Below are 17,047 nucleotides of genomic sequence, written 5' to 3' on the forward strand. Positions count from 1 at the left end.
AAAGCTTTTTAGCAGCCATTGAAAAGTGTGACACAGGTGCCCACTGAGAAAGTTTGACACAGATCTTCAGTCCCAGAGTGTGGATCTGCTTGGGCAAGACCCTCTCTCCATTTTGCATCCTTATGGCTCTTGGTAAGAGAGATGGGTTTTCAACCTTCAAACACAGCACCTATGACCAGCAATTAGAACTTGTATAGACTTGGTTTCTTAACTACAGTAATAGGATCAGCCAACCAATTCCAAGTAGCAGTGCTTTGGCTCCACAAATGGAATGGGAAGAGAAAGCTTTGAGATGTGGAAAAACCCTTTGGCCCTTGTTTGAAGATGTGTAATCCCCAGTGCTGCAGACAGAATATTATTCAAAGCTGGCAAAATACCTTTTTTTTTTAAAGGCTTACATACTGCTGCAGAGAGGAGTGGACAGTCTCCCCCTCTCGCCTTTTCAAGAGAAACATGAGTATATGTGCCACAACAGGTAAGCACTCTTCTTGTGTCGAACAAAGTCACTGGAGTTACAGAATAAATTTAGCTCACACAACAAAACTTTCTCTCCCCTTCCCCAAATCTGCTTGGGGTTTCCCACACTCCTCTGTATCACTGACAGGGATTTTGAGGGCGGGGGGGGGGGCTGATGAAGGGGAAATCCTGCTGGATGAGCAAAAGTCCCTTCTATCATAGCAATAACTTTGTTGGATTCAACCCTCACTTTTCTTTTTCTTTTTTTACAAAGTCCTGGGAGGAGTTTTTCAGACTTAGCAGAGGCTCCACTGCAAACTTTTGTGGTTTTAACACAATGCCACTATATTATGTCTCCCTCCTAGTATTTTGCAGATCTGATCCAGCCTGATGAAGGGATCTGAATAACCTGGAAGTTTGCTCATGATTTTGTGATGTTTTGGTTGGTTCTAATAAAGGTAGAGCCCCCCTATTATTGATTTTGGGACACCTCAACACACAGCATGCTTTCAGTGCATTGTACTGATAGTAACTTTCACAAGACAATAGAAGAATAGTAAGGAAGTATTGGCTTGTAATGATGTTCCAACATGATCAAAACTGAACATATTAAAATTCGTCTTCAGTAGTCACGTACTAAAATGCACGAACTCTTGTTAATCCACTATTTATATTATTTTAGCAGCATTTGGTGGAAAGACAGGGTACAAATGTAACAACCAAAAGTAGCATTCCCACAATTCCCTTTAATGGGAAAAGGGAAGTTAGCCAGGCTATAGGAGGAACCCTTGAAATGTTTTAAATTACAGTATGCCTGCTTCTCTGCTCATTCCATACCAAGGGCACGGCAGTAGTAATAAAATGCAATCTTCGTAAATCATGCATATAAATTCAGCAGTAACAAAGAGACACTGAAACGACGCTTCATCGTGAAACAGTTAATGCAGCCAGACAACACCCTGTACTTAGCAGAGACACAGACAGCACTCTTGAAGAGTTAGTTATCTGGGTCAGATTGGAATGGTTTCTTGAGCTGATATGAGGGATAAAAGTAATGTACTACTGTTTCTCAAAGCAAATGGGTGTGTAATGAATATTTATGGGCACCAAAACATTAGAGGCGCCATCACACCTAGATTAACCCCTCCCCCACTCTACTACAGAGTCCAGATTGGTGTGGAAGTTGTTTTAGCAAGGCTCACCTGAGTCACAGCTCAATTCCAGCTATATCTATTTGGAACTACAGTACGTCCCATCAGTTTCCATGGTCGTTCATTCCAAGTAAATGCAATTAAAATTAAGGTGTAAAAGGTGGGGAGGGAAAAAGGAGAATGTTGCCAGCTCTGCAGGAAACTTAACTTACATTTTCTTTACTGAATGAACTACAACTGAGACCTGAAACTATTGCAATGTGGAGTAGTCTTTGAGTGTTCAAGGCTTCAACCCACCATGCATTTTCATAGAACTTCTGTTTAATAGAACCTATTTCTCACTCCCCCTGGTTTTCTACTCCTACCCCCACAACAGTTAGTCAGCATACTGTGAACAGTAAGCACGTTTAGCCCTCACTGGGCTGTTCTTAGGTCCCATCGCCCTCACTCACCGAGTTCTGTTTTGCTAAATATTTTTTGTATTACAGTACTGAAACATTAGGATCTCCACAGCCTGCTGAAAACTTGCTCTTGAGTGGATGGTGCTGCTTTGCCTCCAAAAGGGCCCCTACATAGAAAATGAGTTTGCTCTTAATATGTGTACAGAATTCAAGGTTTTGTTTAGGCATGCACACATCAAAATACCTCATGGCTATGGGCAGAGGAGAAGGAATGGATCCAGGAACTGCAATAGGGATGCAAAGAAAGTGGCAAAGGAGGAAGCTCGAGTGCCCACTGCCAGGGCCCAGGGGCAAGGTTGGCCTTCACCATACAACCGAATGACAAAACAGGAGAAAGTAAAATGCTACACTACAGTGCTTTATTCAGCTAGGAAACAAGATGCCCCACCTCCCATTCCTGATACTGGTGATCATGTGAACCACTGCCATTCTCTTCTATGGGAAAAAGGAAAGCAATAGTTTGTACTCCACCTCTAGAGGACAGATAGGTTCAGGAACTGGAACACAGTGTGACCAACATAACGAAGCCAAAGTCTCATGTATGATGGGGAAACCTTTAATGCAGAAGGATTCAAATAAATTACCTTCATGCACACATTCCATAACTATTCTTCTACAATTTAAGCAGAAGTAGCACATCCCCATATCTCAAGGGCATTCCCTCTTGCAGCAATAAAGAGTTCCCTGCTGGTCAACTTGCTCATTGAAAAGAAGATGGGACATGAAATCAGATGGACTAAAAATATGTGTTCTGAATATGCCATTTATTTAGAGTTTCACCCATAGCTGCACACTACCATTCAGGATGTGCATATTTGCAAAGGGTAAGGGCCTTAGTCATTCCTAATCCCACTTCTCCCTGTGCCCTGCTGTAGCTACATCATCAACTAATACACATTAATGAGTACATTGATCCAGAATGAGAACAAAGACCTGTGGAAGCTATTGTGTTACAAAACTTGAATGACACTTTTGACCTCCAAAGCATGGTTGAGTTCCTTCTGCCTCTTTGGACCCAGGCTGTGATTTTAAGAAATATGTGCAGACAGATGAATCAGCACAGCCATCTCTGACACGAAGCCAAAAACTGTTGCAAAAACAATTACCGGTAACACCAAGGAACTCAATTAAAACGGATATGTGTCTATGTCTTTTTAACTTGTGCTTTGGTTGAATTATTGACAATAGGTAAGTGTAATGTGGGACCCAGGTGGCACTGTGGGTTAAACCACTTAGCCTAGGGCTTGCTGATCAGAAGGTCGGCGGTTCGAATCCCTGTGACAGGGTGAGCTCCCGTTGCTTGGTCCCAGCTCCTGCCAACCTAGCAGTTCGAAAGCATGTCAAAGTGCAAGTAGATAAATAGGAACCGCTTCAGCGGGAAGGTAAACGGTGTTTCCATGTGCTGCTCTGGTTTGCCAGAAGCGGCTTTGTCATGCTGGCCACATGACCTGGAAGCTATACGCCGGCTCCCTTGTCCAATAATGCGAGATGAGCGCGCAACCCCAGAGTCGGTCATGACTGGACCTAATGGTCAGGGGTCCCTTTACCTTTACCTTAAGTGTAATACATTATTTGCAGGTTAATTGGTCTTTACCTCTGGAGAGGAATTTTGCATTGTTTATTACCTGTGTATTTTATATGTACATATTACTTGGTACATATACGCATTCAAACACCTTTGATTGACAGAACTACAATTGAAACGATTACAGTCATATTTTCTTAATGCACCACATGTTGCTCACTTAATGACTATGGTATAATCCTCCAATGAACTCCTTTTATATATATATCATGATCTCAACAGACAATCATGAAGCAGGAGCATTCTGCATTACAATTAACCAACTTTTTTTCAGAATCCCTAGATTATATAACACTAATGTCAGAATTATTAAAAAGCTCTAATAGAAGCACAGGGAAGTCACAACCCTACACACAAAACTCTATGTGCCACTCTGCCATGTTTTTGTTTAGAATTAGCAGCAGAGGGTGAGAATCATCCAGGCCAAGTAATTTTCAAAGCCACTGAAATATATAAACACTCAGCGTTTTCCAATAAAATGATGGCATTTTCTAGTGTAGAAACATACATGTGTATTTACTTGGAATATAAAGTGCCAACTTCTGTGACTGGCAGAGCATGCTTAGATCAGATACACTATCTCTTCAACCTCGTTTCCCATCACAGAGCTGCCACTTGTTCAGAAATGTAAAGGAACCTGCATCTTACTGTACAATTTGTCTTACTGCAATGTGCTCTACGTGGGGCTACCTTTGAAGGTGACTCAGAAACTACAACTAATCAGAATGTGGCAGCTAGACTGGTGACTGGGAGTGGCCACCAAGACCATATAACACCAGTCCTGAAAGAGCTACATTGGCTCTCACTATGTTTCCAAGCACAATTCAAAGTGTTGGTGTTGACCTTTAAAGCCCTGAATGGCCTCAGCCCAGTATACCTGAAGGGGCGTCTCAAACTCACATCGTTCAGCCTGGACACTGAGGTCCAGCTCTGAGGACCTTCTGGCCATTCCCTCACTGTGAGACGTGAGGTTACAGGGAACCAGTCAGAGGGCCTTCTCGCCCTGTGGAACGCCCTCCCATCAGATGTCAAGGAAATAAACAACAATCTGACTTTTAGAAGACATCTGAAGGCAGCCCTGTTTAGGGAAGTTTTTAATGTTTGATGTTTATCGTGTTTTTAATATCCTGTTGGAAGCCACCCAGAGTGGTTGGGGAAACTCAGCCAGATGGGCGGGGTATAACAATATTATACTATTCAATTGTTCTTCTGAACAGTTACAAAATACGACACTGTGCATATTTCCCTTTAACGTTTTCTACCCAAAATGGTAACAAAATCACAGTAACTGGTTCTTTCTGTTGAGAAGCCTCCGTGCATGCAATTACAGATTATTCCTAGCAAACCCAGATTAAATAGGATTATGTGGACAGATGATGCACTTCTCAAGAATGCAACTTTATGCTATTTCTCTTAGAATAACTGTCATTCATTAGGCAAGGAAAAACTATTTGGTCTTAATTTCACTATGACACTTGTTGGAGCATGGCACAAGTACAAATAACTTGGTCCTAAGTGGGTTTTCCTATGGCGTAACAAACAAAGTACTCTGCCTACCAGAACTCATTGGTTTATATAGAGGTCAATTTAGATAGTGTGTTTTTTAAAAATCACCATGTATTACCAGTAACTGTAGACAGCAGTTTATTTGCTGAGATAAAAGTTACAACTCATTAAATAAAAAGTAATTACCTGTCAGTGAGCAGTTGTTGGCAAACTAACTTCTTGTGTATTGTAATGAATAATTATCCAAATTTTGAAGTAGACCGGCATTGACACCTGTTCACAATGTCATAATTATGATGTCCCACCTAAAGCTAATCTACATCTACAGGACAAACAACACACCACACTAGAAGCCCATGATTTAATATCCTGTCTTTCTATTTCATAGTGTGGGGCTACAAATTTGTTCAGAGCAGTAGCCTAAATTAAAGGGTTTAATCCTTTCATCTGTTCTGTTTTAGTAAGGGTGGGTTCTGGGAATGCAGGTTCCCCGTCTTCCACAGCTGCATTTCAGAAAAAAACAACACATACACACAAAGAGAAATATCAGCTATGGTTCTCCCAGCATAGTGTGTGGTTTGATCTTTATGCATCTGTTTGCTAGGGTAGTAAATGTGATTATTCCAGTTAATTTATGCCATGTTGATTGAAATGTACGTCTTAACAAGTATTAAGATGGACAGCTTAAGTGGAGGAAGTCACCACATAGTTTCTGCCTTCTCTCTCAAAAGTGTATATGAGCTGTACCATACTCAAACAGAACATCTAGAAACAACTGCAATTAGGAAGAACTTCCTGACAGTAAGAGCTGCTCGACAGTGGAATTTGCTGCCAAGGAGTGTGGTGGAGTCTCCTTCTTTGGAGGTTTTTAAGCAGAGGCTTGACAGGCATATGTCAAGAATGCTTTGATGGTGTTTCCTGCTTGGCAGGGGGTTGGACTGGATGGCCCTTGCGGTCTCTTCCAACTCTATGATTCTATGATTCTAACTGCCTTCAGAACAAATATATACCTAAACCTAAGCAATTGCTATTTTGAAATTTTATAGAATAGCATGGAGAGAGAAGGTGCCACTTACCAGCTATTGATATCATAGGACTGGTACTAGTCAGTACTGTAATCATACAACATACCGTACTTCCAAATAGTACGTTGAATTATAATATGCAAGTTTTCTAGTCGGATAAAATATCAATAGCCACTAGCCAAGGAAAATGTAATTTGAGCATTCTGAATGTGTTGTTTCCCCCCCACAGCTAAATGTGCTGGCTGCAGAAAAGATATCTGGATCCCTCTAAACAAATTAGTACTAATTGCATATTGATTGCAATTGATTGGGGGGGGGGGTAGGTTTAAAGTGGAACTTGTATCTTTTAAAAAATAGATTCCGGGTATTACCCATGAATTGCAAAGTGCATTTTAAGTAGTCTTTCCAGTTATGTGCTAAATGGCAGAAATATCTCCCAACCCATCCAAAAACAGTTTGAATGCCAGACGGTTCATTCAGAGAAATGAGAATATACTGCGTTCGAGCATACAGAAAATGTACACCTCGGCCAACCTGTACTTTTAGGGGAGACCACTGGCAGTTAATACTTCTCTCCCACCCCCACCCAGGCCAGTTAAGTTTCCCCTTTGGTCCACGAATGCATTAACGGGGGGGGGGGAGCGTAGGAGCCAACTCCTAGGGACCAGCGTCCCTTCAGTCCCCCCCAAAAAAAAATATTTGAGGGGTCCAAGACACACACACACACACCCCGATTTGATGGGCATTGCTTTTGAAATGATGTGGGTGTGATTAATTATGCAAGGTGGGGGATTAACTGCTTGCCTCCCAAAATTTTTTTATTGAACTTGGCACCCTTGGGGAGGAGGAGAGCAAGAGAAGCAGGACAGGAGCCGTACCTTGCACCGACTTGCCAATGCTATATAAGTGAGCGATGTTGCTGTGGTCCTTCTGCACAGCCTTCAGGAAAGCTTCCAGCTCCTTCGTGAGGTGGTAGTTGAAGTCCAGCGCGGCCACTAAAGGGAGCAGGAGCACGAGGCTGAGGGTGCCCATCTCCTGGAAAGAAGCAAGAGGAGCGAGCAAGTCAGGGCAGTGCGAAGAGAGGGAGATGAAGAGGGTAGAGAAGAGAGCCCAGGGCGGCACTGGAGCTCCTTGCCTTCTCCTTCTCCTCAGCGCTGGAGGCAAAAGTGGCCAGAGAGGCGCAAGTTCTCCGCAGCGCCTCCTTTACCTCAGAAGCAGCAGCAAAGGCGCTTCCCTCCTCGGAGCTCCGACGGGACTTGTCGCGCGCTTTGCTGCTGCTGCTGCTGCTGCTGCTGCTGCTGCTGCTGCTGCTGCTGCTGCTGCTGCTGCCGCTGCCGCCGCCGCCCACGCTCCCAGCTGCTGCTCGCGCCGCTTCTGAGCGCAAACTGAGCCCGGGCTCTGCAGAAGAGGCGCTGGGCCAACCCCTCCGCGCGAGCCCCGCCCCAGCTCATTGAGTGACGCCGGAAGCAGCCAGTAAGCGTGAGAGAGGACCCGCCCCTCTCTCCCACGCCGTCCTTATCAAGCTCCGACCAGGCGTGCGCCCGGCAGGCGGGCAAGTCGGTAAGAAGGGAACCGCGGGACGGGAAGAATCGCGGCGGGCAAGATGCTACGTATGCAGGCTCCGGAAAGGCCTCCAGGGAGACCACCCCGGCGGCACACTCCCAAGCGACAGAGTTGAATCACGCCCCGGCGCCGGGAATTATCGCGCTTCTTCTCTAATGTGGATCATAGAATTGGAAGGGGTACCCTACGGATCATCTAGTCCAACCCCCTGCAATGCAGGGATATGATGCAGTTGTTCCATGCGAACCTGCGACCGTGGTATGATCTAACCCAGGGGTCAGCAAACTTTTTCAGCAGGGGGCCGATCCACTGTCCCTCTTACCTTGTGGGGGGCCGGACTATATTTTGAAAAAATAATAATGAACGAATTCATGTGCCCCCAAAATAACCCAGAGATGCATTTTAAATAAAAAGACACCTTCTACTCATGTAAAAACACCAGGCAGGCCCCACAAATAACCCAGAGATGCATTTTAAATAAAAGGACACATTCTACTCATGTAAAAACATGCTGATTCCCGGACAGTCCACGGGTCGGATTTAGGCGATTGGGCCGCATCCGGCCCCCGGGCCTTAGTTTGGGGACCCTGATCGAACCACCTGAGCTGCCCAGCTCCACCACAAATCACAAACACATTCCACCACCGATTGCACTGCAGTTTCTTGAAAAAACCAAGCAGGCCCAAATCTGTGTCGTCGTCCCCCCCGTCCCCCCCATGATACATTGTTATTAGTATTCATATGAAAGATGGCAGAGGTAAGAAAAGCCTTCTGGATAAAAATGTCCGTCATCCCCATTTCCCCAAAAAGCTGGTCAAATGCCTACAAGCCGAACACGCATGGCATGGTGTGCTCTCACCATCACTTTCCTCAGCAACAGGCATTCCAAGGCTGTGATGTTGCAGGAGGCGCTAACTACGGTATACAGCGCAGCCGTCCTGTCTAGTTTGCCATAAATAGCAATAATCAATTTGTTTTATCATGAAAGCTTTGGAAGCTGTCCGGGTTGGAGGCCATCACCGCATCTTGAGGCAGTGAGTTCCTTGGTTTAACTATTTGCTGCAAGGGCTTCCTTTTGCCTGTCTTGAATCTCTAACCGTTCAGCTTCATTGGCTGACTGCAGGTTCTAGTAATGTGTGAGAGAGGAACTTCCATATTACCACTTTCCCTGCACCATCAACCTCTTATCATTGCCTTCCTTACTCAATCGTTTTTCTAAGCTAAAACAGCCCCAAACAGCATATCCTTCACAGCCCCTTTTGCTCTGGCCCTTTATTGTTTTGTTTGCACCTTTCTGCACTTTCTCCAGTATCCTTTTTGAGGCACAACGAAGACCAGAACTCTGCAAATTATTAAATGTGGTCTTGGTCACACCATTTGTATAAGGGCATTCTGATATCGGCAGTTTAATTTTAAATAGTCCCCAACATGTTGGGGGGGGGGGAATGCCAATTCCAACAGCCTTATACTGGATTGACATTTTCAGTAAGCTATCCACCATGCAATAAACTACCTCAATAAAGGTTTCTCTCTTGGAGATGAATCCTAGGAACAGTAGAGCTGAGGGTCGTCTAGTCTCAACCAAATCCTACAAGACAAATGGCCATCCAACCTCTGCTTAAAAACCTTCAAGGAATAAGTGTCCACCACCTCTCAGGGGGAGTATGTTCCACTGGTGAACAACTTTTGCTGTCATAAAGTGCTTCCTGATGCTTAGTCAGAATGTCTTTTCTTGTAACTTGAATTTATTGGTTCAGGTCCTAGCTTCTGGAGCAGAAGAAAACAAGCTTGCTCCATCCTCTGTCCGACAGCCGTTTGTGGGCCAGCATTTGCTATAGGCATCCTAGCAGAAAATAAGGCTCACTGATGGTTTGCTAAGTCAATGAACCATTACTCATACTTGAGAAAGAAGAATGGGATGAAAAAATTATTTGCATGTCACACACATATCAAGGTGCTTTTAAAAGGGGCACACTAAATGTTCAGATGCTCATATTCCCCAGTATGAAGTATCTAGTCCACAATGCATTGTATACAAAACATGAAGGTTAACCCTTACTTATTTTTTTTAATACAAGAGTTATCAGATGGAGAGTGCCTTTCATTTTTTTCTAAGGTTGTAGATTAGAATACATGCGAGAATTAGAATGCATTTAGAACATTGAGATAAGATCTCATGCTACTGTTGTTAATACCTGCCATGAATACTCTAAGCCCTAAGGCTTGGAAATACGAGGCTGAGATCCAACAAAGCAGAGGTTGCCAAGGTATGGATTTAGCAAAATGAGTGTTTTTATTACCCAAAGAAATCTCTGTGTTTGAAGTTGAATCTCTGTCCCCATGTGATGAATCAGAAAAAGAGAGTAGCTGCGAGTGAGGGAAGTTGCAGAACATACAGAGCTAACCTAAAGTCCTGCTCTGTGTCAAAGAGCTGTCAGGTGAGCCCCAGGTCAACCACAGGGCAGGGAAGCACAGAAGACACAGAATGCAATTAGCTTTTTATTAACAGAAAATAACAACACAATAGAGTCCTCTGGTTCATCTTAACCCAGCTGAGATGTTGCTGAAACTGACCACTAGCCAAGCCCTTCCCCCCTCTAGACTCTCACTCTGGACCCCTCCAAAGTAAACGAAGGCTGCGCCAAGGGAGTGGGCTCCTCTTCTGGGCCTGTCTAGCTCTAGCCCATTGCTCAGCAGCGTGCAGGACTCTCCTTGAGTGGAGTATCAGAGGGGGAGGAGAACCAGCAAGACTGAGACTGTTCTGCTGCTGTGTAGCAAGGGTAACCTCTGACTGCTCGCTATCTGAGTCTGGGCTCACACTGTGACTCTCAGCCTCTAACCCTGCCCTCGAAGGGCCTCCTTCTCTGGACCCCCCCCCCTTGATGGCTCAAACCTCCTGCTTCTAGCACCTCTCAGCTCATCCCTTCTGCAGACTGCTCTCCACTCTCCCACCAAGTCCTCTTCTTCTTCTGTGTCCTCCCCGGGGGACTCTTGGCCAGGCAGTTCCCACCATTCTTCTTCATCCAGCCAGTCACTGACATCTTGCCACTGGCTGCTATTCCACATCTATAACATCCTTCTGTGGCATAACATAGACACAATCCTACGCACACCCAACAGCAAAGTAGAAAACAAAACCATACCAGAAGATATGAGAGGTGCTGTAGCAGCGACAAGGGTCATGCTCGCAAGGTCTATGGTAACTCCTGCACCACTTACCACTCATAACATTGTGCACTGATGATGTCCTCATATCACCCAGGCAGAGAACACACTGGTGAACTCATGGCAACCAGAGAATTCCCCCATGTTGTCATAGAACCTAGAACACACACCGAGCTCTGCACAATCAGGTAGCCAGGGAGGAAACCACATGAAATAAGGGAAGACCCACAAGCTGCTAGTTTCCACTTAAATATGTAGGCAGTGCCCCACTAAGAACCAGGCCAACATATACAGCCAGATGCCTGGAGAAGGAATGAGAAAACCCCTTCGCTCAGTTGGTAGAGGGCATCAATGGAGAACCCACAGGTGGAGGCCAGAGGCCAGAGGCGAGCTGTGGGAGCAGTGCTCCCACGATGTCAGCTGTCGGAAAACTCCACATGGTATGTGCTCTGATCATATTCCTTCCCAGCACATCCCATTCGTGCATCAGCTTTCCCAGTGGGTGCCACTGACAGCTGGTGCTGCTTCTGGAAAGGAGGAGCATTCTGGGTCGTGGGAATGATGATCCACCAGTCTCTAGGACACACCTAGAGACTGACACCCCATCACCCATCTCTCTTAACTCAGCAGCACCTCTTCAACATGTAAGCATTTAGCAGGGGCGGCCTGCAAACTCTATTTTCTTTTGCGTTGGCATTTTCGGGTGATTGTTTATAGTATGGTACAGTACAAGTGTTTTTTGTTTTTGTTTTTAAATGGATTCTCTGCTTACAGTGCCATTTTAATCTCATTGGGCCCCCTTTATCCTCTGCTCCAAAGCATATGATCCCCTGAGACTGTGAAGGCAGAGATGGAGAACTTGTGGCCCTCCAGATGTTGTTGGACTACAAACCCGCCTGTAATACTAGTCTATGTATTATGTGTTCCAGTTCACCAGAGCCTGGAGCAGTTCTAGTTAAGGTTTTATAAGCCCAGGATCCCTAGAGACCAGTGCCCTGAGGCCACTGAAGAGAGAGACTTCTGGTGGGCTTTCCTTATGCCTTATCTGTGCCAAGGGTTTGTTCTGAATAAAGTAGACTGGTCACCATCCTTCATGTAGAGAACACCTCTACACCATCACCCATTAGCTTTCTTGCTGGGGTGATGGGAGTTTGTTCTGGCTTTACATAGTCTTCTGCTTTTATTTCAGAGGTCACTCAGCTCCCATTTCATCAGCTTCCCTAAGGAATAGGTTGTCCAGGCGGAATTCACAGTCCATTGACTCTGCTTCCCAATGTGCTACTATTGCATGAGGATGGCCAGCTGGAAAATAGCAACAGAAGGTAGGGTGTGTAGACCCAATTTTTCATTTACTCAATAAATGTCCTTGATATACTATGGAAAGCGGCGCCGTTCAGTTTTTTTTCCATTCATTCCTCTTAAACTGAATTCATAGGAGGGATGAGGCTATCATAAATTCCATTGCAGCATATACTTAGGAGAAACGCACACAGATTAGTGCAAGACAATGTGGAGCAAACAGATACAGCATAGCATATTATTGCCCCGATACCACTCAAAATACCAGAAAGGATTATACTGAGAGCCCCCTAATTGAAGTAGAACATCTTCGTTTCAATCTAGGTGCGAAAAACCAACTTGTATATTGCACAACCCTTTGCTGCAGCTAGGCTAACAATTAAAAATGACTTCCTACTGAAAATATCTGGTATTGAAATATTTTTCTAGTGTTTGGAATGATGGATCACTATCATGCCATGCAGGGATGAGTTAAGGCAAGCATACATGCTTGGAGCTGTGTGCATGGCACACAAAGATAGCCTAACCAATCACACTCTAGCTGAATTACAAGGAATGCATAGAGCAGTAGGACAAATGTGCAGTGTTCCTACATTTTGTTCTAGAAAAATAATGCAGTGCTGCTAAGTCCCAACTAGCAGCTTGAAGCTGGTCATCTGATTAACTAGGTGATCTGATTAACTAGGATGGGGTCAGGATGGGGAAGACAAGGTAATCTACCACACCACATGGACACAACTGTATATGATGATTCCAATTTCCAGCACACTCACCTGATAAACAGAAGATGATTGCCAGGTGTCCCCAGAGCAGTGTAAGTTTAGGTGCATGGGCCTGAGTTTAAAAAGTAGGGTTTCGTTTTATGTGTGGGTAAACACAAATGTGTGGGGTGGGCCTATGGAAGACGAGGACATCATATGGATATAGAGGTTGGGAAAGAGATACAGTGGTGCCTCGCTAGACGAATTTAATTCGTTCCACAGGTCTTTTCTTATAACGAAAAATTCGTCTAGCGAATCCCATAGGAATACATTGAATTTTTTTTTAAAAAAATTTGCCCATAGGAACGCATAAATTGAATTTCAATGCATTCCTATGGGAAACCGTGATTCGCTAGACGAATTTTTCGTAAAATGCATTCATCTAGCGAGGCAACCTCCGCTAGAAAAAACCTTTCGTTAAGCGGAAATTTCGTTAAGCAGGGCATTCGTTAAGCGAGGCACCACTGTATCTTGGGGCTTCTGATCTTGTCAGACTCTGGTGGTTTCAGCAATTCTGATGAAAGACTAGCACTCCTTTTTGTACCTGTTGCATATATAAATAACAATTGGACACCTGTTATCTCGTCCGCTGGGCACTGCTACTGGATATGATACCAGCAGGTCTCATAATCTATCCCAGAGGTGGAGAACCTCAGGCCAGTGGACAAAATTTGGCCTGCCAGGCCTCTTCATTTGACCTGCAAGGACATTTTGGCCAAACCATGTCCACCCACCCTACACCTGACATGATTATGTAATATCAGGTGTGTGGCAGGTAAGGCTGGGGCTTCAAAGGAACAACCAGGAGCTTAAAGTGGATCCTTTGCTGGAGCAAGGCACACTCTCACCAAGTGTCCCTTGCTCCAGGAGGGGGAAGCACTTTCCATCAAAACAGCTGTTAAAGTGGAAGAAAAAAAAATATCCAGTGGAAACTGATTCTCTCTCCTACCAGCATGGGCCTTTCAAACACCCCACACGGTACTTTGAAGTCCTCCCATTTTGCCCACAGGCATGTCTTTGGGGGGACACCAGGAGTAAATTATTCCTGCTGAACGTTGCTCAAGCAATGAGGTCTTTACAGGCTCTGGTGTGTTCTGGCTTCCTGGCTTGCCCTTTGTACAGCCTCACTTGTCTTGTCTTGTGATCCTGACTTCCTCTTCGGACCCGACTACTGGCTGGTCTCGTGGAAGTGTGCAGTGCAAGTTTCACTGCTAAGTTCCCGACATCAGGTTAAAAATGGTTTTATTGCAGGCCCTCGTGACATGAATGGTGTTCTAAAGTTTTATTCTCCACAATGTTTTAATTTATGTCCAAAATTGTGTATATTCTGTGTTTTAAGCCACCAGACGTAGTGAAAAGCTCAGTATACTTCTAAAAATCTGGTCACAGGTCACAGGTCTTTCTTAAGATACAATGCCTTGTTTCTTTTCTTCTTCTTTTTTACAAGAACCATTTCTAGCTTAACTTTTTCCATTTCTGCAGCTTGGAGGAAACGGGGCAGAGATGGAATGCTGATTTGGCTAAGGTTCTCTTGGGCTTCAGAGATTCATATTATATAGGGATGGAGTGGGAGAGGAATAAAAGGAAAGGGACCCTGGGAAAGTCCACATAAACAATTAATCTTGCAAATAGGAGACAAATCCCCCTGGGAAAATGATAGTACGGAAATCATGAAAAGTAAGCTGAAAAACATCTACTTCTCAGAACCAATGTGTGCAGGAAGAATGACACAGATGGTGTCCATTGACAATGTTTTTTTTCTCACGATAGATGTTTGTGTTGTCCTAACAAACCATTAAGACAAAATAATTTGCTCACTCAGCACCTCTTTTTTAGGGGGCCGGGGTTGTGTGCCCTCCACTGAAACATATAGTTATTTTGCTTAATAAATGTAACATTTTTCTTGTTTTTAAAAAAATTATTTTCAATGTATATCCTTTGTTTGTTGGTTTAAATTTGTATGCTGCTCTTTGTCTGAAGGTCTTAGGGCAGTTGACAGTAAAAAAGTTAAAAATGAAAACATAAGAGATGTAATAAAAACAAAAACAAAGCAAAACAATAATGCCCCCTCCCACAAACACATTAAAAAGGAATATAAAATGTTAATCAGCCAAAGGCCTGGTTAATGAACATTTTTGCCAGGTGAGTTTCTTTGGGGAGCACAGGTGCTGGGTTCCACCCAACTTTGTGACGTGACATGTCACATGCACAACATGCGAGTGAATCATGTGGCTGGCCACAAGGCCGGCCATGGCCACAGGGAGACAGGACAGAGTCTGTCGCAGCTGGAGAGAAGCCCAGAGAGACCCACTGCAGGCCACAGAATATTGAGGGGGCCGGCCCCCTCCTTGAAAGTTTTGCCATTCCACAAACGGGGAGCCACTGCAAAAAAAAGGCCCAAGGTAATACGTCTTTCTGGTTAGTACATCCTTGAGCTGAATTAACATGATAACAGATAACTGAACTACTGTACCATTCCCATGACAGCAAGGAATGACGTTTGTGTCAGTTTAGGCACAGCTTTGCATCTTTCACCTTGCACATATACCGGTAGGCATCTCAGGAGGGCTGGTTTACATGCTTCGGGGCTTCAAAATAAACAGTGGGGCAGCAGTTGGAAACAGGCTTGTGGATGCAGATGAAGCACATCAATCTAGCCCTCTTCACCACCAGCCTTGATCTGCTTCTATACTATATTGACAGAGGAAGTGTTTTCTTAGACCCCCACTGATAGGAGAGCTGACCACAGAGCAGTCGTGGTCTCTCTTTATCCAAACCTCGAGGTTGTGGAGTTTTGTCTCAGGGCCAGGAGGTTTGGACAGTGTCCCACCAACCTGATGTGGGCCCCAACAACATGTGGGCTGAGCATGCATTGGGTGCAGAGGCTGTTCCACTAGCGTAGTTGCGGCACATCTCCAGTCCTGGAGCAATGCAAGTATAGAATTGCTCTGCTAGACTGAACTATCTATCATAAACTATGTATTATAATGCTCCATGATTATGCCAACACAGGGTGTTGATATTTCTCATATCTTTTGGGGAAGACCATTCATGGTGATTTGGAAAGTAGGGTCCGAAATGATACTGTCACCATCAGACAATGACCCACTGATTCACTTATAAAAAGGCACTCTGTTGTGTTGGGGTGACATACTGCCTACCCTTACATTTCATTAACTGTTTAACTGGGCCCTTTTGAATTATTCCTTCCCTCTTCTCGAGGGGAAACTTCCCTTCTGTTTCACAGTTCATGGCTTCTTCATTTTTCTCCTAGCAACTTTGTCAATACACTTTCCAAACACTGCAGGACTAGAGCCAAAACAGTTTTGAGCCATCATATTTGTGAAAATGTCTGTTCTTCTGCAACAGCCTCTCAATTGTTGGCTTAAGAAAGGCTGGCACCCTGCCTTCATAAAAGAGGTGGTTATTTATCCCTACTGGTATACCAAGACTAGCATTTCCTTTCTAGAATTAGCCTGTTGATTCTGGTTCATGCAGAAGTTCTTCCCTACTGTAGTCTGTGTAAGAATTAAGTTGAGAAATAACTGTGAATCCAGCATAAGGTTTTACATTCTAATCATTTTGGTTTGCTTGCTGGAGAGCAGATTTATAGAATTATATTAAACATTTGGCCCAGTAAAAAACAAACAGAAATTGAGTTTTGACAGTAGCTGTCAAGCAAAAAGGTTCTCCCAGGTCCCAGCCCTTTACTTGATATCCCTTCACTAGAGATTCCAGGGATGTGATATAAGGCCTTCTCATTGCGCTCTCTCACATTTCAATCTGTCCATGGCAACACCAATTCACAGCCCGTAATTCCTCATATCTGCCTGTCAGAAATTAGAGTAGATTGTACATTGTCATCTGCATAGCATGCTTCAAGCTGTTCGCCCTGAATGCAAGACTATGGCCAAGCTAGGTGTTCTGCATCTCATATTTATGCGGCTGGCTATTCCTGCCTAGTGTTGATCTGTCTCGTTTTTGTAATGTATCTGCGATTTTATAAAAAGCTATTTTTGTTTAAAACAAACCAGTGTGTGAGACATAGCTGCCAAGTCTCCCGCTGAAAAATGCC

The 17,047-nt window shown here is 44.3% G+C and overlaps 1 protein-coding gene across 1 annotated transcript in view; it reads right to left on the reverse strand.

Annotated features, from left to right (window-relative positions):
* The window catches only part of CPM (carboxypeptidase M), a 41,283-nt gene extending 33,760 nt beyond the window's left edge, over positions 1-7,523 (reverse strand). The window contains exons 1-2 of the mRNA XM_035127423.2: positions 7,392-7,523; positions 7,063-7,219 (exon numbers count right to left, since the gene is read on the reverse strand). Of these exons, the coding sequence (XP_034983314.2) occupies positions 7,063-7,216 (154 nt within the window). The 5' untranslated portion in view covers positions 7,217-7,219; positions 7,392-7,523. The remainder of the gene's footprint in view (positions 1-7,062; positions 7,220-7,391) is intronic.
* Between the last annotated feature and the right edge of the window lie 9,524 nt (positions 7,524-17,047).

This window comes from Zootoca vivipara, chromosome 10 (genome assembly GCF_963506605.1).
Source record: "Zootoca vivipara chromosome 10, rZooViv1.1, whole genome shotgun sequence".
Lineage (NCBI taxonomy): Eukaryota > Metazoa > Chordata > Lepidosauria > Squamata > Lacertidae > Zootoca > Zootoca vivipara.